Here is a 21,815-nt window from a genome sequence, read left to right as displayed (position 1 = left end):
TTTTCAGCTGCTTGCTTGCCAGCATGTCAAAATAATGGAGTTTGCATAGCACCCAACCTTTGCAGCTGTTCAGGCAACTTCGAGGGACCACAATGTCAGTTTGAGAAACAAAAGCCCTGTCTGGACAAACCACCAGTACCAATGAATTCCAGAATAATTTGCAGCTCTAGGTGAGATTTTTACACATTTTAAACTTCATTTACTTATTAAACTGTAAAATGTGAATTTGATGTGGTGTATACATTTATTTATGAAGATAGAGATACTAGGGGATAGGTATGGAAGGAACACAACATAAGGAGACAAGGATTCAGTATGTTTCCTTGTAAGGGGTCTCCACAGAAAGTCAGACAGGTTTTGCTTTGTGTATTGAGGCATTGTGTACCATCAGTAAAAAATACTTTGCTAATTCTAACAATGTGTACACCACATCTTTCACTTAATCTGTGCATAATCTTTTCCTATTTAGAGATTTTATTAAGAAACCCAACAAATAAAGTGATGTGGGGTTGTAGTCAGGATTGTTAGCTGGCTAGATGGACCAGAACTTTCTACCTTTACGTCATCACCAAGTGTGTAAAAAATATGTGCTTTGCATGAGTACAACAGATCTTCAATTTCCTCACATTGTTCGCAGAACATTTATATCCAATTACTCACTTGTCTTCGAAGTTACTGTTCCTACCATACGTGACAAGAACAGTGTACTCTGTGGTTGATTGCAAGTGATTGACACCTTTTTTCTGTTAAAAATGTAATCACCTGTTGAGAATCACATTTTAATTTAGTCAGAATAACTATATTTGCATAACCACTTTTTGTAGATGCAAAATAATCTAACACAGTTATTTTTAATGGTTTTTATTTTATTTTATCTGCAACATTTCGTCCTGGTTTCCTAGAACTTTTTCTAGTTGCATCAAGATATACATATAACAACACAACCTCTTATGGCTAGTCACTTTACACTGTATAACGTCGCAGATAAAATAAAATAAAAACCACTAAAACAAACTGTGTTAGATTATTTTGCATCAGAATAACACTAGCCACATTTACACACACACCTGGTACATATACAATTTCAGTGTCTATGTCCAAACTATCAGTGGCCCAGTGCATTAAGTGGTCGACTTTTGATCTCATCACCAAAGTTCATGTTTTCAAGCCCCAGTCAGGGCATGGGTGTTCTGAGTATCCAGTCATCAATTTCATCTTATCATCACTCTTCCTCATCATCGTAATTAGCCAAAAGTGGTAGTAAAGTGATGCTAAATAACAAAAATAGAAATGTTCAAACTGTTCTTGATTGTGCTGCATACGTCAATTATCATGCTATATACCATGTGCTCTCACTTCAAAGGCAACAGGCCAATTGATGTGGAGCTAAAGATTTCAATTGACTATAGCCCATGGTGCAACAGCCCATTGCAGTCCTGAGCTTACCTACCGACTGCCAGCCTCTTATTCACCCCAGGTTGGAAATCATCCAACCAGTTATGGGATGACGTGTGGCCAGCACGATGAACACCCATTTGTTGTTGTAGGTTTCCATGACCGGATTACGCTACTTATTCATAGCTCCCCAGTTTGCGGAATGGTGGGTGGCCACCGGTCCCATACACAGGCCGAAATCTTAGGAGAAATGTTGTTACACTTCTCCCAGGAGACTTGAACCTGTGCATGTCCCTTAGCCGAAGCCCAAAGCATGATGCCTTGGATTGCACGACCATGGTGCGGGACTTTAATTGACCATGCCTCATTTGTATATTTCAATCTCCAGGCCAGGCTGCTATCTACAGACTCTTACATTTTGTTTTGTCTGGTGAATGATTCCTGTATCCTTCACTTTGATTATATAGTATCATAAAATTATTATGTAACCTAAACTCCATAATACAACAGCTGCCTGAGGCCCTGCCAAGCAGATTTCCCATTGGGTTAACTCAGCATCAACACTTGAGTCCCATCACTACTGTTTTGTCTTTCAAGACTAAAGTCCACTACTTCTTCTTATTTTCAAGTAATTCTCCAATTATGATCATGATTCTGGGTCAACATCGCAATTGGGGGAGGGGCGGGCTCCCTTCTGGAATCAAACCTGGTACTGCTTGCATATGGACAATTTTTTGGCTATGGTTTTTTTGGTATTTTATATCATTTTAATATAATGTGAAAAATATATATATTTATAGAAGAATTAGTTTAATTTTACTTTTTCTACTATAATGAGAATGAATAAATAATACTAGATTTCAAGCTACAGAAATTACATTTGAAGGCACAACTAGTAATTGCCATTTATATAGGCATCTGATTATGACTCACCTTGATCATTTTTATTTAATTATTTCAATAAAATTAATTGCAGGGTATGTAATGTGACGTGCATGTCCAACACCCAATTTCCTGATGGGTCTACATCATCCAGTTTGGATTGCGTAGATGGAGTGTGGATGCCTACGAGACCAGATTGGTCTTCTATTCCAGATTGCCAGGGTAATTCCTACTGTTTTCTAATTTTAGCAAATATTGTTACAATTTGTATTACAAGGTTAGCAATTCGAATTTTGCATAATTCCCAGGATACTTAGACTCCCCGAAAGTGTCGAGAGGCATTTTTGCGGAGCCCGTGAAAGACAAAACTGCCGCAAAGCAGTGGCATGTGGTGATTTTATCAAGGCAAACCTGCTCCTTGATGTACTATTGTTTATTTAAAAATTATATATTCAGTGCTTCGGCTATCTAAATGGTCACCGTACGCTACTGTTAAACATGAAGAGAATCTATTTACTTTATAATTTTCAAACTTTTTGTTTTAGTTTTCTTTTCTATTCCAATGCCAAAATTAATATTGAAAGGAATATTCAGATTCATAACATGCAAACTTCATATATTTATTTTTCTGACTTAAGATACTCTATAATGCCATGTGTTGAAGTTATCACATTAAAGAAAATAACATCTAAATTTGCAAACATCATATCGGATAATTGTTTGTCTGGTCTTGGTCCTGAAGATATTAATCTGATATTTGAAATACATCGTATGAGCTTTTAGAGGTGTTTTGGTCCTGTAAATTTTATTTTAAATTCATAAATATTCTTCTAACATTATTTATTAAATGGCAGTACTATTGAGTGAAAATGTTTTTTCATTGCATTTATGGTCTACATTATGTTATACATGATAATATTAATAAGAAGTAAAAAGAATAAAATTGACAATATTGAATCTATGGAGTAAGATAAGACATGCTTTTATTTACCTGAAGATATTCACAAATGTTTATTTAGTTATTTATTTTTGTTCATGATTTAGGGGATTTTATAAATAAGTACAGGGTGATTATAAAGTTTCGATCCATTTTTGTGAAAATGACTGATTTCTTCTTTCCATTGTACATGATATGAAAGATGCTGACTAATGAAGATTGATTGAATTGCTTTATTTTACTTTGCTTCTTGTGCCACTTTTGGCTAATTTGCGAAGATGAGGATGAGTGATGATATGATGAAATTGATGAATGGACACTCATCCATGCTCAGGCCAGGATTCGAACCCGGGACCCCTGACATCGTAGCACGATGGAAACTAATGAAGAGAGAATAGCTGAGGTGTGTGGACGTGTGCAGGGATTAAGCTTTAAAAATTCCACACAATGTTCGAAAGGAAATTCCAAAAACCTGCTCCAACCAGGGCTAATATCAGGCTACTGGTTCAAAAAAATCCTGCGAATAGGCACTGTGCAAGATGCTAAACATTCTTGAAGGCAAAGCGTAGCAGCCGAAACCATGGAATGGGTAGAAGATGCCACCACAAGAAGCATCAACAAGAAGTTTAAGCAGGGAGCTGTTGTTTCTACAACTGACTGTGCGGAAGATACTCCATTACAGCATAGAAAAAAAACAAAAAAAAACAAAAAAAACGGCCAAACCACACCTTTAGGTGTGCAGAGCTGTTACAGCCAGTGAAGGAGGAAGATTTGATCACCCCTTTTCAACATCTATGTCAACGTATCCAGCACGTTGTGCTCAACATGACACCGGCAATGGTCTTAAAGGTGTTTGGTGAAATGGTGAGACATTGGGATTCATGTGTAGACATGCAGAGTGCTCATGTGGAAGTACGTTGAGGTGACACTTTCATGGATTTTCTTCTGTACACCACTTATCATGTCCGATTTTTTTTCTTTCAATCTTGATTATGTGTTACCAAATACTAGGGAGTTCATTCAATACATTTGTTTTAATCTTTAGCCTCTTTTTCTCAAAAATGGATCGAAACTTTATAAACTCCCTGTACATATATAAAAATACTTAAATTGACATTTAATTTTCTAAATGTAAATTTTCACAGTTGATATATATTTTTTAAAGTCTAATTGGTGTGCACTGCTAATCATACCCCATTCAGCCTCACTCAGCTTGCGTCGTCTTCTCATTTTGACTGCTGGCATTCTACATTCACTGTCCTTCATGAGTCATTCTAGTGACTCATGACATTCATTGATGATATATGAGTGATCCTTCTTACAGTTCAGCGGGTCTGGTCATTATTGGCAATATAGTGTATAACATACATTTTGTAATAAATTAGGTGTAATTTGGAGAAAATTAATGACATTATAGCAAGACACATAGGGTTGGTTGTCATTAGATGTAAATTGAAGCATTCCTAGCATTACATATCTTAACCCACTTATTACAAGTAATATTAGTTATATGTTATGAGTGATTGAAAGTTAGAGAATAAGGAAAAAATACTTCTTTGTAATATTATAATATTTTATGTCAATAATCAGAAATAGGCAGATTACAGATAAACACATTTTTTTCCTTTCCAGTTATGTGTATTCCATCATGTCAAAATGGAGGAAGATGCTTATCATTTAACACATGTGAATGTCCCTTAGATTATCGTGGACCTCAATGCCAGTATGGTAAGTTTCCTTATTACATTTAAATTTGTATGATTGGATTTTGATAATTAGGACTAACCTGGACATTAAGCCAATTCTCTAATATATAAAGTTTGGCAATAAAAATAACTGGACTTATGCTGTAACTCATTTATTGAAAAAATAAGACAATCGAAATGTTGTCTCCTTCAATCCTCGACCGCTACATAGCTGCATGTGGGTTCTCCACTGTTGGAACAGTATTGCAGGTCATCTTCTGATATGCTGTTCAAGAGTTGTGTTGCCCTGCCTTTCACTGCATCTAAAGACTCGAAACAGGTTCCTTTTAGTGCAGGCTTGACTTTTGAGAAGAGAAAAAAGTTGTATAGGGCTAGGTCTGGGGAGTATGGTGGATGTTCCAACAATGGAATGTTGTATTTAACCAAAAACCTCTTCAAAAATAGCACGTTGTGAACTGGCACGTTGACCTGGTGAAGAATCAATGAGCCATTCTTCCACATGTCTGGTCTCTTCCTTCTCACCCATTCACGAAGGGTCTCCAAAATCTTCTTATAATATACCCGATTGACAGTCTGACCTTCAGGCACCCAATCGATGTAGGTAATCCCTTGGATATCGAAAAAAGCGATTATCATTGGTTTGAATTTGGACTTGCTCATTCATGCTTTCTTTTTCCTTTGGGATTGGGGGCTCTTTCAGTTCATGGATTGTCGCTTAGCCTCAGGGTCATACGGAAAAATCAACGTTTCACCACAAGTAATTATATTTTTGAGATCTCCAAAATCTTCTTATAATATACCCGATTGACAGTCTGACCTTCAGGCACCCAATCAATGTAGATAATCCCTCGGATATCGAAAAAAGCGATTATCATTGGTTTGAATTTGGACTTGCTCATTCATGCTTTCTTTTTCCTTTGGGATTGGGGTCTCTTTCAGTTCATGGATTGTCGCTTAGCCGCAGGGTCATACAGAAAAATCAAAGTTTTATCACAAATAATTATATTTTTCAGGAAGTCAGGATCATTTTCAATGTTTCCAAGAGTGTCAGCACAACAATTGACTCTATTGATTAAATGATCGACAATTTTATCAGTACTGATGCAGTATGGATTAATATCTTTATCTCTGATGTGTTATGCATGTGCACATGGACACATACACACACACAAAATAAATTAAATGTGATAATGATGTAACAGAACTGTCCAAAATTTTCAACATAGACATGAAAAAATATGTACATATACAGACTCACACATATACATCTAATACATTGATATCAGAATAACCATGGGATATCTCAAGATATTTTTAATATGTTTTATGACCATGCCATGCTATTTTGGAATACAAACCAGGATCTCTCCACGTGAATGTAACTGTGTTACATATTTCTTTATTATTCTTCTATATATAATGACATTTAGTAAAATATTGTATTTCATATCTTTCTGTGTATAATATCTGCAATTTTTTACTTTCAGCATCTGACAACTGTAGTCCAAAAAATATGAACTTCAATGGAAATTACAACTGTTCTGGCCATGGTGATTCATTTTCTTGCACCATCACATGTCCTGCTGGTGTTGATTTTGAATTTCCGCCAGCATCTGTTTACAACTGTGACTATGCTACAGGTCTCTTCACACCTAATCCAATTCCACAATGTGTGTTCCATGGTAAGATATGTGTTATTTGTACCTTACCTGTAATGATCAAACTTCAACAGCTTATTATAAAAAGAAACGTCAGTCAGAGAGGCAGTTTGAAGTGATTATATTGTATCCTAGTAGAATATAAAAACCACTTTTGTTGGTTTAGTCCATTTTCCTTCCACTTCATTCTTGTCTTGTGGAAGTAGAATGTTATTTTCATAGTCCAATTAGTTAATAGTGGTCCAAACAGTCTTCCTCTGCACATTTATATACATACTGGACAGACTAATGGGAAACATTTTGTAGAATTAATTAATAATAAGAAATTAATAATTTCTAAACTGGTTCTTCTATCTGGTAGTGTATGTTAGACTTCGCCAACATGATAAAACTAGAATAAATTGTTCATGTGAGATTTTTGTGGCCTTTAAGTGGGGTAACCTTATCAGACACAATTAGAAGTGAAGAAATCCGAAGTAAATGGAAGGTCAAAGCATTGGTGGAATAAATTAAAAAATATCAGTTAAAGTGGAATCAACATGTTCTGAGGATGCCATTAAAATTACAGGCCGAAAGGAAAAATAAATTTAAGATGGCAATATCGTCGATGGAATGATCAATTTTTGTAGTTGCAGAACTGGTTTTAATTAGCCAAACCTGCAAGAGAAAGAAGAAGACTAATTTGACATTTATATATCTTTCTGTACACATTCTGTATACAGTGTGTTCAAAAAGTCCCCCCACTCATACTTTAAAAAGAAGTTACTAAGGCATTCATCTGGATGAGTTGGCAAGCTTGCCAGTAGGGATAGATTTGACCTTCAAGAATGAGTTTATGTTATGTTTAGAGCAATGCCGCTGTTACAGTCCTCAGTGTGAGACAGTCACAGTTTGTCAACAATACCTTTTAAGCACATCGCCCGCTGAGACATGGAGAAATGTGGCAACAAAACTTCTGTTGTCATCTTCTATTGAAATCAAATGGTGTAACATCCACCACAGGGAAACACGTGGAACTGAAGCACAGAATTTCCATGCCAGAAGTCTGCAGGTTATCTTACAGGTTATCGCCCACTGAGATGCTGGAAATGCATTCAGTTGCCTCGTTGCTCTGCATCTCAGTGAGTGTTTATCTTTACATGCACACAGTGAATTGCTTTGTTGTAAGCATATTTTGAATATCTCGTATGAAAGATGTGTGGAGAAATGGAGAAGTATATTTCCCTATGATCCGGCGCCAGCTAAAACCACAATGGATGATTGTTTCAAATTTAGTTTCAATATTCTTTCTGTGTATTTCAACGTGCTGAAAACTGGCCCCCGTGGCCGAGTGGTTGGCACATCGCGCTATGATGTCAGAGGTCCTGGGTTCGAATTCCTGCCTGGGCATGGATGTTTGTGAGTGTCCATTCATCAATTTCATCATATCATCACTCATCTACATCTTCACAAATTAGCCAAAAGTGGCACGAAAGCAAAGTGAAATAAAGCAAATCAAATGATATCAAAGCAACGTGCAGAAAGTGTTTTACCATCTTGTTAGTGTGTTGCCAACCTCAGAGATTGCAGTATTTCTAAGATTTAGTTTACAAATTATTTTTTTTGTATTTCAAGATATAGTTAATAAATGTATGTATTCATTACTTTGACAAGTTCAATAAATTATGAGCAAAAGTTCTCAAACTTTGAATGCGGGGACTCTTCGAATGCACTGTATTTTTGTAGCTATGAGTCAAATTAATTCTACAAAATGTTTTTGATTAGCCTGCTCATTTGTCCACGTCACACATGAAATGAACCATTTGATGAATGTTGATTGCTTCGAAACTACGAGACATACATATATAAAATTTTGTGAATTGAATGGGCTTCTTAATATCTCAATTGATGTGTCCATCTATCTGTCAATGGGAGTCAAATAATTGGCACCAACAAATGGTATTATAGTGATCTGGTTTTAACATATGAATTCATCCTGTGACATTTCTTTGTACTTGAACACTTTTGGAAATATGGCTTAGTGTTTTTAAATGTAAAAATATGTTCAGTTTTTAACAAATGCTCTTTCTTCTGTTCTTTCAGCATCCTCCAACGTTCTGATTGTAGGCAACCAAGAGGGCAATGACTTAAGTTACGATTCACATGGAGGATCTTCTGAAGAAAGTATTGAAGCTAATATTCCTGAAGATTTTGGATACTTCTCAGGTTCATCTAGCAAAACCATACCTGTTGCAAAAGAGCCTGAACCTGGAACCTGTTTCACATGGGGCGGCTCCCATTACAAGACCTTTGATGGGAAAGTTTATAGGTAATTATTGCAGTTAGCAACTAATACAGTTTTATTCAAAAAGAAGACACAGGTTACAAATCTTTATTGTGGACACGTGGTAAAAGATAAAACATGTGCTATGTGTCACCAGAGAGAGTAAGAATCAAAGTTTTAATAACCCACACAGAATTTCAGTTGGATCCCACACTTCTACCCTGAAGATGAGAATGATGTTACTTCTTGAAAGCTTGGAATCTTTTCCACAATTCACCTGACCAATAGCCTTAGAGAATCTTTTCATCAAACCAAAATATTATTGTATTCTTTAAAGTGATTTAAGATGTCACCACTCATAACATTGTGATTACTTGTAATTTATTTCAGTTGTTTTCAATGTAATTCATTTCTCTTAATAGCTTTTGGAGTGAATGTTCATACACATTGGTTAGAGATACAGTGTACAACAGCTTTACAATAGACATTGACAATAGTGCTGATTGTGAAAATTCTGTGAATTGCCATAGAACACTTAGACTTTGGGTGGAAGACAAGGAATATCGTTTAATGGTCACAGGTAAGTTAATAGCAATCGAAGCAATGAACAGTATTATTGTTTTAATTACTTATATAAAACATATTTCATTATCAAATTGTCATACCGTAATTGTGTTTCATTCTAATACTTCAACATTTATAATTTCTGAAGAATCATCACCTTTATATTTAAATTTCTTTTGTGGTATTTACAATTGTAATGTGTTGTAATATATTTCAGATTGTTTTGCATTTGGTTAGCACTAAATTATTGAAAAGCTATACAGCTCTCCATAACTCATAACACCTGCTATGCACCATGTCAAAACAAAAATCTTGCATACTGTGGAATCCCAATGTTACATTCCCGGGTTTTATTTTCACCCATTATATATTTAGTATTTATTGTCGCAGCATAGCAAAATCTCATAAAATTTTCCTCGATTTTACATTTTCCTGTGTTTTAAGTTTTTTCAGCTTGGTCCCCTCAAAATCAAAACAAAAAAAAACAGTGAGCCACAGTGGTCTGGTCTGTAGCGCATCTGACTACCATGCAGGAGACCCAGCTTCAAAATCTGGGGTGAGCGATATAAGGTCGGAATTTTTCTGTCCTTGTCCCCTCACCCAGCCTCAAATCAAAGGCGAAATGGGTGGCAACCCTTGGGGGGGGGGGGGGGAAAGGTGGCCGAAGGGGCCTCCAAAATGGCAAAGATCGAGAATATGTGGGGCCCTACTACCCCACATCCCCTAAATGTGTCTTCATGGCATTGTGCTATATGCATGGGGAACTATACCTTTTACCTTTACCCCTCATTCAGATTCATTTATTTGGAAAGCACTTTTACTTATTTCAATTATCTTAATATCAAAAATAAGTCTGAGTCAATAGCAATGCTGATATATCAGTGTCAGTTCATACCACTGGTATCAGTATCAAAATGTATCAGTTCAAATTTAGTTGCTGATATGAGCCAATACTTTTCCATCATCTGGGATCCATAGGACACTTTTTGTGAGGGCTAATTATCCTGAAAATTATGCAAAACGCAATTTACTATTATTATTATTATTATTATTATTGGCAACAGCATTGTGGAGAGAAATGGATTTTGCGATTAAATGATTATTTTATTTGAAATTATGAATATTTTAAAGCTAAACTATTGTTGAATGATATGCGATAGTTCCAATTAGAAACAAGGTTTTAAAATTAATTCATATTCTGAGCTGCTTTAAAGTATTTCAAATTCCAAGTTTCAGCGTCGGTATTATTATTGGGTTAAAGTGGTATCAGACCTGATCAAAAATATTTATATAAATTAGGGATGGGACCGATTAATCGGTACTCTATCGGTATCGGCCGATATAGGCATATCGGTGTATCAGTTTATCGGTAAAATTACCAATTATTTTACAGATCCGATATATCGATAAATATCTTATAATTTAGTGCAAAATTCTGCCATTTTGTTGTAATTTTTATGGATAATCTCGATGCCCTACTTTTTAAAAAAGTAATTGTCTAAATATTCAACATGCACTGCAGTCACCTCGAAACATATATTTATTAAGGAGATCAATGAACATTTCAGGTTCTTCGTGGACCATTTCTAATTTTATATCGGATCAGTAGAATATCGGTTATTGGTATCAGTAAATTTTATATTGGTACTTTATCAGTATCGGCCAAAATTTCATATCGGCCCATCCCTAATATAAATGCATTAAGGTAGGTTGGTCACTTCTCCAAAATGATAACATACTAAGAACTGTTCGAAATTATTTGAACCACAAATTTGGAATGAAATGATGCAAACACTAAACTAAGTGATTTAAAATTCTAAATTGCCAGCCTATGTGGCAGAGTGGTCAGCATAATGTGCTTTATGCCAGAAATCCCAGATTCGAACCCTGAGTACAGGCATCAGTATATCATTGTATTTGTTTCATCATCAGGCTCATCTCTTTATCATTGTGATCAACCCATTAGATAGAAAAGTGATTTTTTTAATTGATTCAACTATGTTATTTTACATCACTTTTCTGCCACTTTTGACTAATTGTGATGATGAGGGTGAGTGATAATATGATGAAATTGATGAAGGGAACACCCGTGCCCAGGCTGGGATTCGAACCAGGATCCCTGCTATGCTAACCACTGCACCACAGAGGCTGGCTGGAAAGTGATGTAAAATGACTGACATAGAGAGAGAGAAAAAGAAAACAATTAAATAACTTGTATTTGAGTCTGAGAAAACAGCGTTATCTCTATATTTTAGTAAATTTAGCTAATAAATCTATCACAGCTTGGATCTAATTTATATTAACAGTATTATTCACCATGAAATCTTCAAAGATGAATAATTACAATTTAATTGCATAGATTATTTTATGGTAATGTTCTTCCCTCTTTTACTAGTAGGACTAAAATTAACATTTACTTATTACAGAAGATGGCATACCAACACTAGAGGTTGATGATCATGAAATTGCTGTTCCAAGCATTTTTAATGGCATTGTTATTGAAAAAGTTGCCCACTTTGTAGTTGTCAAAGTGGGTGGATGTGGAATTACTGTGAAATGGGATACTAAGGTAAATATTTCCTGCATTTTTCTCAACATACAAAAATTACAAGAGGTGTTCAAATATTAATGAAAGTTTAATTGCTATTAATGCAGGAAACAATTAATGTATCATGTTCTAGTTTGTCATTGGTACTAAGAATACAGTCCATTGCACCTGTCAATCATAATCAGAATATTTTGGGAGAGAAGTTCTATGTGATGTTGAATGGTGCATAATCATTACATTTTGGGTGAAACAGATGTTTTCTGTCTGATTTTTTTACCAGGCTTACAGCACAGTAGCTTGTCCCAAGTAAGGGTATTTATTTGGATAAAAACCTCATGTTGATACCATTTAGTTGAAAGCAAAAGTTACTCATGATAGCCAAGAATATTTGTGACTAGTGACAATGTTGTGAGAAATATATCCTGGATTTTTTTAAAAGGCATGCTGTACAGGGTTTCCAAGAATGAGTGGTGGAGTTTGGTGAATTTATTGTGAAAGATATGGTGTATAGTATAAATTGAAAGCTGTTTTATTGTTTTATTTGTTTAGCAACTCAAACAGCAAACTGGTAATTTAGGAAGTAAAACAAATTTTGCATTAACTGAAACCTATCATACCTCTTCTATTAGCATGTTTGTAGCAAATTCTACACTTCTTGGCTTGACTTGTGGCTTGATTACATCAACACCTGAAGTGAAAAATCTTAGCTGGGGGGATGTTTGGTCATTTGGAAGTTTAAAAATTGAAAGGTATAATTCATATCCTCTAATTTTGTATACATATGAGCTTCTTTTTTAAAGGCAAGAGCCATTGCAATCACATGTTATGTATATTAATTAACTATTTGCGTTCCTCAAAGAACATTTGCAATTTTATATTAGGTTGATAGCATATTCGTTATCAATATTGGTAAATTTTATACAAGTTCTTTATCGGTATCAGTAATTTTTTTTTATTGGTTCATCTCATTTAAATACTGTATAACATACTTGGTTCGAGTCTTGAGTAATACATAAATATCATTGGCGTTGTTCTTTCATCCATTTTTATCAGTGCATCATTTATCGTCATTGTTGTTAGCAAAACAGAAGGGTAGAAATATGACTAAAATAAAATATAAATATGACAAGAGAAAGGAATTATGTTCTAATGTGTTATCGTATAAAAAGAGTTCTGCAAATCCATTTTTTTTTAGGATTTCATCTCTGTTGATGTCAGTTCGGCAATGTGGAAAAGAACTGCTGGTTTATGTGGCCGGATTGATGGCTTGAAATCAAATGATTTTGAGGCAAAAGATGGAACAGTTGTCAGAAACCTCTTGACATTTTTGAGTAATTGGGAAGCTGACGAATTAGGTGGTAAGTAAGAGAATTGTTTTGCAATATACTAGTTTTTTTAAAGTATTTGCTAATATTAACACATTATTTTATTAATATATTGTGTGTGATATTTTCTTCATGGACTAACTTTTTATCCTCTTCCTCATATTTAGAACAATGTGATGCTACTCCATCAGAAATCCACACATGTGATCAAGATGCGGCTAAAGCTATTTTTCAGCCTCAGGCAAAGGCTTTTTGTGATAAGCTCTTAAATGAACAACGTTTTGCAGCTTGTAGAATGGTATGACTTTTCTATTATTTATGTTTCAAATAATATACTATTACACACATATTTACACATGTAAAATACAATATTTTTTTCACATGTAAGTAAATTGAAGAATTGGAAATTCTCACGTATAATTCAACAAGAAAGTGATACAGTGAAACATTAATTTCATGTTTCTCTAGGGACAAAGTTGAAAAACTTTATATACAGAAACATGTAAAAATCCAGGAAAATTTGATAACATGTTTCTTGATTTGCACCATGAAGATTGAATGAATAAAGTAGAAAATGTAAAATCTGGAATGTTTAATTAGGGCCTCATTGTAGATGTTTCCTTTATTTCACTTTAATTTAAACAAAGGTCTATTTAATTTCAGTTTCATCTATCTTCTATATATATATATATATAAAAATGGATGTGTGTGTGTGTGGGTGTGGGTGTGCATAACTTTCGAATGCCTGGAGCGATTTAAACCATACTTGGTATGCGTATCACTTGCAACCTGGAAAGAAATACTGTGGGGGTAAAGTAGCCCTGGCACCCCTAAGGGTGGGGGTGGGAAGGGGTGACATGTAAAAATAATCGAGAACCACGAATATTAATATTTAAAATATATAATATTGTCAAATAACTAAATACAATTTTACCTGAATTTGACCATCTTCTGAGAAGAAAATTATATTCTAAACTGGAAAAGTACTTACCAGAGCATTTTTTTAAACTTAGTACAAATAATTATTTTCAAATTATAATTGTTTATAATAAGTGCATTATATTAATTATTGTTGCACACTACTTAATTGTAAATGATGAATTTTCTACTTTGTTGTTCTGTTGTGATAGTAAACAGAGAAGTACGAGGCGCATGTCAAAAAAAAGGGCTGATATTTTTTTACATAGGGTTGGCAACACTGATGAAGTTGAGCCTGTGCAAGAGCATGCCCTAGTATTCTGTGCTTACAACAGAGATAGAATCGTCAGAGTGGGGTTGCGTACGTGCGAGTAGCAGTAATGTGAAATGGCTGCCGTAATACAAAATCCAAATGTGAAGTGAGATCTGTCATACGATTTCTGAACGCCAAAGGACAGAATGCAGCTGACATCCATCGGGAATTGTGTGCCATTTATGGGCCGACAGTGAGGGAAAGTCAGGAAATGGTGCAGAGAGTTTCGTGAAGGACATTCAAATGTCCATGATGATGAGCGTAGCGAAAGGCCTAGTGTTCAAGACGGACGATCTGGTGGAACGTGTTAATGAGAAAGTGCGTTCCAGTCACCGGTTCACAATATCTGAACTCGCCAAAGAGTTTCCAAAAGTGTCTGCAAAAACAGTGAATCGAATTGTGACTGACAACCTGGGGTATCACAAACTGTGTGCGAGGTGGGTACCAAAAATGCTGACAGATGCTCACAAAGAGCAAAGAAGGACAGTTACACATGATTTTTTGGCCCACTGGGGGGAGGATGGGGATGACCTCTTTTTGCACATAGTGACAGGGGATGAAACGTAGATATTGTATGCCACTGGGGAGTCGAAGCAGCAGTCAATGCAATGGTGGCCCCCTGGTTCTCCTAAAGCAAAGAAATTCAAACAAACACCATCAGTACACAAAATCATGGCAACCGTGTTTTTGGACCAAAAGGGTGTGATTTTTGTGGAATTCTTGGAACCAGGACGAACAATTACAGCAGAGGTGTATTGTGAAACACTGAATAATCTGTGACGTGCAATCCAAAATCGGTGGAGAGGAATGATACGCTCTGGATTTTTTCTGATCCACGCCCTCCCACACACAGCACAACATTAATGTTGAGACAATTGAAAGATTTCGATGGGAAGTATTCAATCATCCCCCTTACAGCCCCCACCTTGCCCCCAGCGATTTCTTTCTTTTTCTTCACCTGAAAAAGTGGCTTGCATCATAGCATTTCAACAACAGTGACGTGCTCAAGACATCAGTTCTGGACTGGCTGCACTTTCAGGTGGCAGATTTTTATGCAGAGGGTATAAGGAAGCTTGTGACATGCTATCAGAAATCTCTGGAGGTTAATGGTGACTACGTCGAAAAATAGCCAAGGTATGTACTTGTTTATCAATCACAATAAATTTCTTCTCCTATCATTTTCTTATTTTTTAAAAAATATCGGCCTTTTTTTTATATGTCTGATATGAATTTCCTGTGTGGTGTAGGTTATTGATGTGACTCCATACTATGAAGCATGCCAGTGGGATTTCTGCTCATGTGGATCACCTAATCCAGAGGACTGTGCATGTAATACAATTGCAGTATTTGTCAAGGAATGTGAGAGGAATAACGCTATTGTAGCTAAAGATTGGAGAGATGAATCATTATGTCGTAAGTGTAATATTCTGTTACAGAAACATTTATTTTTAATGCAAATATATTGTGGTTATAAGTATCATAAAAATGAATTTTCTTGTGTGATTTAATCTTCACTCACAGTGTTTATGAACAAGAAAATAAATAACTTACAGGGATAATGCATGTATATATGTCATAAAAGTGCAGATATCTCTGTATATTTTTTTAAATTTTGGTATTGTGTACAGTCCATCTGTGTTAGTCATAAGCACTGACACAAGTACTCGTCTGCTAACTGGACGAATCCCCTAGCAAAATAGCGACGATGATTGCAGTGCCATGTCTTTGTTCCATTTCAAGGGGGTTTATTAGGAATTTCAATGACCATCACAAATCATATATCTCAAACACAAAAAAGGCTATCAATAATAAACAGTTAAACATATCAAGAGATAAATACTGATCTGAAATGTACAGTGTTCATTTGCTATGATTCTGTAGTCTCTGTATGAGTATCAATATTGCTATTGGTACCACTTGAAATTTGTATTAATTTAGCTTTAACCATGAAAACAGTGTATAGTGTATGTATTGAACTCTTTATTTTACAGAATTTGAGTTATTTTTCATCTTTTGTTATTTGGTCTGTATGTGATACTTATTTAAGTTCACACATCGAATAGTACAGCGTGTTCCATAATGATGGGATGGATCATTTTAGGCACAATTTTCTACAACTGGAAAAAGCATATTTATTACGGATTATGTGTAATGCATAATCAAGGAAATAGGAGTTTTTATCACTGTTTGTGTTTTCAATGTCACTTCCCTTAAATGGGCCCCACCTAGACGAGAACATTCTCGGGCTATAACATGGTGCAGGACATCAGCTAGGATGGCTGGTATCTCCTTCTGGATGCTTTGTTGAGTTACATAGCTGTGCAAAGTTTTCTAACACTTCCATTGCAGCATGGTTCTGGAAATGTTGTCAGAATCGCATTTGTGCTATTACATTGTAGGTTCTGTACAACATGTGCAATTTTGGGTGGCAGAAAGAGAGGGAGGAAGAGAAAGAGAGAAAAACAGAAAGGGAGAGAATGGAAGAGAGAAAAAGAGAAGAGGGGAGAGAGATGGATAAAGAGGAGAGAGATAAAGAAATTGGGAAAATGGAAAGAGAAAGAGAAGGGGGAGAGATGAATTAAAGAAGAGAGGAAGATAAAAGATCAGTGGCTTGGGAAGGAAACCAACATTAACTCCCAATGTCAGACCTTGATATCAAATACATTTTACAGATGGTCAAGTACCCATGCTCTTTTAAATTATACATAATATGTTTCCCATCATTATAGGACACCCTATACCTGTAATTCCCTTTTTTACCTTTGTCACCCTTTTTACCTTTGTCAGCATTTTTTTAAAAGAAATAAACACACTTTAGTATCATGTAAACACAACATGTGAAAATGTTGATATACTGTTAGTTGAAAGCATGCACGTGTACAGTAAGGCCAGCAGTGGTGGCACACAGCATAACTGTTACAAATTAATTCTTTAACTTTTGGGTTTTCATTATTTCTTCCGGGTTGCCTCAACAGAATATCAACCTGCAATCCTCCAAGGTTTCGTCCTTTTCCGTAATGGGGCCATAAACACCCTATTGCTGCGTGTTGACAAAACATCTGTGTAACATCACCGTGGCCATCCTGTAGCCTGCAAGGCTACCATGGGCCTGAAAAATCAACAGGCGAACTTGAAGGATCCAATGGGAGGGTAGGTTGTGTGGAAGCAAATTTTGTTTTCCAACCGGTAAAGCCAGAGTGCCATCGGTTCACTCTACTGATGTCCTCAGTGTTGTGAACTCCACGATTAAGTGTACATGTTTACTGTATACTGTCAGCGATGTAGCATATTCCTCAAGCTAGTTAAAATTTATATTCATAAATAAACTATAAAGTTTCAAAACACAGGAGAAACACAAAAATATGATTGCTGACATACGGATGACATATTCTATGTGAAGATAAACGTTTCAGAGCGTTCGGTCTATTAAGACAGCTAACATGTCCATGGACACATCCTCCAAATAGAGTTGGTAAAACTCGCTGGCCGTGATCACACTTTTTTCAAGCACTTTGCGAGGTGAAAAGTTACAGTTTTTCAGGCAGTCGAATTTCTATTTGTTTGCTTCAAAAACTTTAGTGTTGGTATTGTTTACTATTTACTATGGAAAGAACTACGTGGTGCCAAAGTGGATTTGTGAATATTGCAATGTGTCAGCAATTGTTTTAATCATCCGCGATCATCTGTTGCATTAAATACATTTGACAACAGACCAACTGAAATTCGAAAAAATGAACAACTGCGCCAGGACATTCATCTTTCCCTTAGAGACATTATGGAAAGTGTATCAGGTAGAGTGCTAATTTTTTTCAGTATAATGTACCATGTGTACCGTGTAGATGCAATGAATTCTTGGTTTTCTTAATTTTTCTGCTTCCCCAATGGAAAATGTCACTGCACGCCACTGGTTGAAAGTGACAAAAATGTATAAGTCTCCTGAACTACTTCAAATTGTTGCAGTTTTTCAAGAATGGTATCAATATTGGTGGGAATGGGTAAGACTATCAGCACTGATGTTGACTCAAAGTGTTATCAGCTCAGCCAGCCTTACTAATGATATTGTTGTTGCATTTATGCTGATTTGACACTTACCATATCAACTTACATCTACAGCAATGAGTTGTGACAATGGCAAGGTGTATACAAGCTGCGGACCAACAGATGAAGAAACTTGTGGGACTCCAGGAGCACCTGCACAGGCAGAATTTTGTGTTGAAGGTTGCTTCTGTCCTGAAGGAACAGTAATTCATGAAGACAAATGCATTCCTAAAACTGAATGCCCTTGTATGTTACACAAGAAGATGTATTCTCCCGGAGATTCTGTTCCAAATGACTGTAATACATGGTAATATTATGAAACTTTTTCTTTCTATGAACATCTAATTAATATATTCTCATTAAATGTGTACTAAATTATTGTATTGTAGTCTAGTCGTAAGGCATCTGACTGTTACATGGGAAACCAGGGTTTGATTCTCAGGGTAGGTAATCTCGCCCTAGCATGAAAGCAGCTCTGGGGTTTACCCACCCTCAAATAAATGGGTACCTGTGGGGAAACCCTATGCTGGAGCATAGTGCTGACCACATCACTCCTTAAAATGTCAAGATCGAGAATGTGTGGGGCCCTATCTCTACATCCCCCTATATGCCTTCAAGGCACAGTGCATTGTGCATGGGGAATTTTACTTTAGTGTAAAATTCTACATTTTGTAATCATCTTCATTATTTGTAACATATTATTCATGTACCATGATTCTGTAAAATAAATCTCTTGCAAGATAAAAACCCATTGCAGTCATCTGACTACTTACATTAAACCATTCAGGTTCTTCATGGGACATATGTAATTTTATATCTAATCAGTAGAATATCAATTATCAAGTAAATTTTATATTATATTATATGATATATAAGTTTATATTTTATATGAAATTTATATTTTATTATTTTTTTGCAAAACTTTCATATTCATTGTATATTTATGCGCATTTTTATATTGAATTGCAATTCTACGTATATAATACCTAACATATTTTTGAAACTCTATGATCTGTGTTCATTTTGGAAAAAATAGATCAAATTTTCATTGCAATTTCAATTCATAGATACCTTAAGTGCTTCATATTTAAAACATAATCCTTGAATGTGAAAAAAAAATAAGAAATAAAGAAGCTTGAGGAATACAATAGAAACTTGTTACTAACTCAGTATCAGATTCTTATCAGAAGCAAGTTGCTGTTTACAGCTATTGTTTCTACTACTTTCAGTACCTGTGCTAATGGTGAATGGATATGTACAGATGTTAAATGTGGAGCACGATGTAGTTCCATTGGAGATCCTCATTACGTTACATTTGATGGCAAGAAATATGACTTTATGGGGAAATGCAGCTACTATCTTGTGAAAGGAAACAATTACAGTATTGAGGCTGAAAATGTTGCATGTGCTGGTTCCATATCAGAGGTAGAGTATTTTTTTATTTAATAATAAAAACATTACCTTTACTTGTAAGACTTTAAGCTTTCCTGGTGACGAATGATGAAAATATTCTCTCTGGGTATCAACCAGGTGAGTTTTTTTTTAAAAAATAGCAAAAAAAAACAGTCTACATTGAAAAACATGATATTTTCAGGCAAGTATGCAAAGTGCATATAGTTTTACATGTCTGCTACAAAGAGTGGGGCAACACTTGACTGGGAAAGGGATCATCCTTCTCCCGTACCTCTCTTCTGTAATCAGCACTAGGTTCAAACTTTGGAGCATTTGCAGCAAAATAAGAGCATTAACCACTTGGCTATGCACAAACTCATAAGTTACAGACACTATACTCTATGAAAACTTTACATTTATTTATTATACAGTATTAAAAAACAAGTAAAGGAAATGAAAAGATTCTCTCGAGCTATTGACCAGGTGAGTTGTGGAAAACATAATCTTGCAGTTGGAATTTGAAAGAAGTGGCTGCAACACATGCACACAAGAAACATGGTTCAAATGTAGCCCATCATTCATTCACAATATGACCGTATAGCAAAGGGCAGGCTATGCCCGTTATTTGTCCAGAATGTGTTAAGTGGGCCCTCTCTGGCTCTCAAATAATTTTTTATGTTGCTGTTTCTGTTTGAGGCCTAGTGAAGATGCAAAATTTTGGTGTTAACCGAGAATTATGAGTGCAATTCGGAAGATACTTGAAAATGAGTTGTCATGGACTCTGGTGTGGAAGCCAGGCAAAAGCGAAAGATAGGATCCAATACATGGACCCAGTCTTTTGAGGGCCAAGTGGATTTTTGTTGAGGGATATGTGGACAGTGTATTGAACCCATCACCATTGTGTTGTGCCTTTTGTGACTGGATCCACTACTATTGTTTGCAAATGGCCTCCTAATTGTCCTGACAATGCAGAGCCAACACCAATTTTTTTTTTAAGTCCACCAGGGACCGAACCCAGGACCTCTCACTCTAAAGGTGAGAACACTAACCATTCAGACAACCACTTACTTCATATAACCAAAAGAAAAAATAAATATGTTGCTATGCCACACAGGTTATTTTTAATTTTTGGTTAAACTGTTCCATACATTGTGCACATAAATGTGCATCAAACTTCTCACAATGAAAACTTTTCCCCAATGTATGAGTTACAGATTTTGTATATTTTTATTTTCTAAACTTTCAGGCAATGAATTTTCCAGTTAGTGTAACTTCTGGTCTACCATCATGCACAAAAACAATCACAATACGTGCAAATGGGAATGTAATCAAAATAAAACAAAATCGAGAGGTTGTAGTTAACGGAGAGGAGCTTACTGAACTTCCATTTTGGATTGATGATTTGTACATCCGTATGGCTTCATCAATGTTCTTGATAGGTAAGCTGCAAGTAAAAAACTATATATTAATTTCCTAAGGACATTTTTTAATACAGATTTGAAGTGTTACTAAAATTAATTTTTGTGTTAAGAAGTTTCATGAGTAATCAATGTGAGTAATGGATCACAACCCCAATTTTTACATTTTCCAGGGAACCAAGATGAAATAAAAAACCTTAAATTGTAGGATAATGTAAAAACCTCAAAGAAATTTTATAACACGTAGATTTATTAGGACCATGAAGATTGATTATATAATGGAGATAAATGTAGAATCCAGGAGCATAAAATTGGTGTTTCACTGTACTATCTATTTTGTTAATAATAATAATATCAAAGTTAACTTTATAGCAAATTGCACAGTGTAATTCTTTGAAACAAAGCAAAATTGAAAATATAACTGATACAGTTCAATTGAAAATTTAGAATTTATTTTC

General features: G+C 35.4%; 1 protein-coding gene across 1 annotated transcript in view; it reads left to right on the top strand.

The window, feature by feature from the left end:
* Hml (hemolectin) overlaps positions 1-21,815 on the top strand; it is a 271,917-nt gene that overhangs the window by 43,851 nt on the left and 206,251 nt on the right. The window contains exons 10-22 of the mRNA XM_083120321.1: positions 8-170; positions 2,372-2,499; positions 4,847-4,942; positions 6,408-6,602; positions 8,661-8,886; positions 9,264-9,421; positions 11,832-11,974; positions 13,149-13,311; positions 13,446-13,576; positions 15,757-15,922; positions 18,623-18,854; positions 19,777-19,972; positions 21,186-21,378. Of these exons, the coding sequence (XP_082976447.1) occupies positions 8-170; positions 2,372-2,499; positions 4,847-4,942; positions 6,408-6,602; positions 8,661-8,886; positions 9,264-9,421; positions 11,832-11,974; positions 13,149-13,311; positions 13,446-13,576; positions 15,757-15,922; positions 18,623-18,854; positions 19,777-19,972; positions 21,186-21,378 (2,190 nt within the window). The remainder of the gene's footprint in view (positions 1-7; positions 171-2,371; positions 2,500-4,846; positions 4,943-6,407; positions 6,603-8,660; positions 8,887-9,263; positions 9,422-11,831; positions 11,975-13,148; positions 13,312-13,445; positions 13,577-15,756; positions 15,923-18,622; positions 18,855-19,776; positions 19,973-21,185; positions 21,379-21,815) is intronic.

The sequence above is a fragment of the Lepisma saccharinum genome, chromosome 4 (genome assembly GCF_977018435.1).
Source record: "Lepisma saccharinum chromosome 4, izLepSacc3.1, whole genome shotgun sequence".
NCBI lineage: Eukaryota > Metazoa > Arthropoda > Insecta > Zygentoma > Lepismatidae > Lepisma > Lepisma saccharinum.
This window is presented reverse-complemented; position numbering and strand designations above follow the sequence as displayed.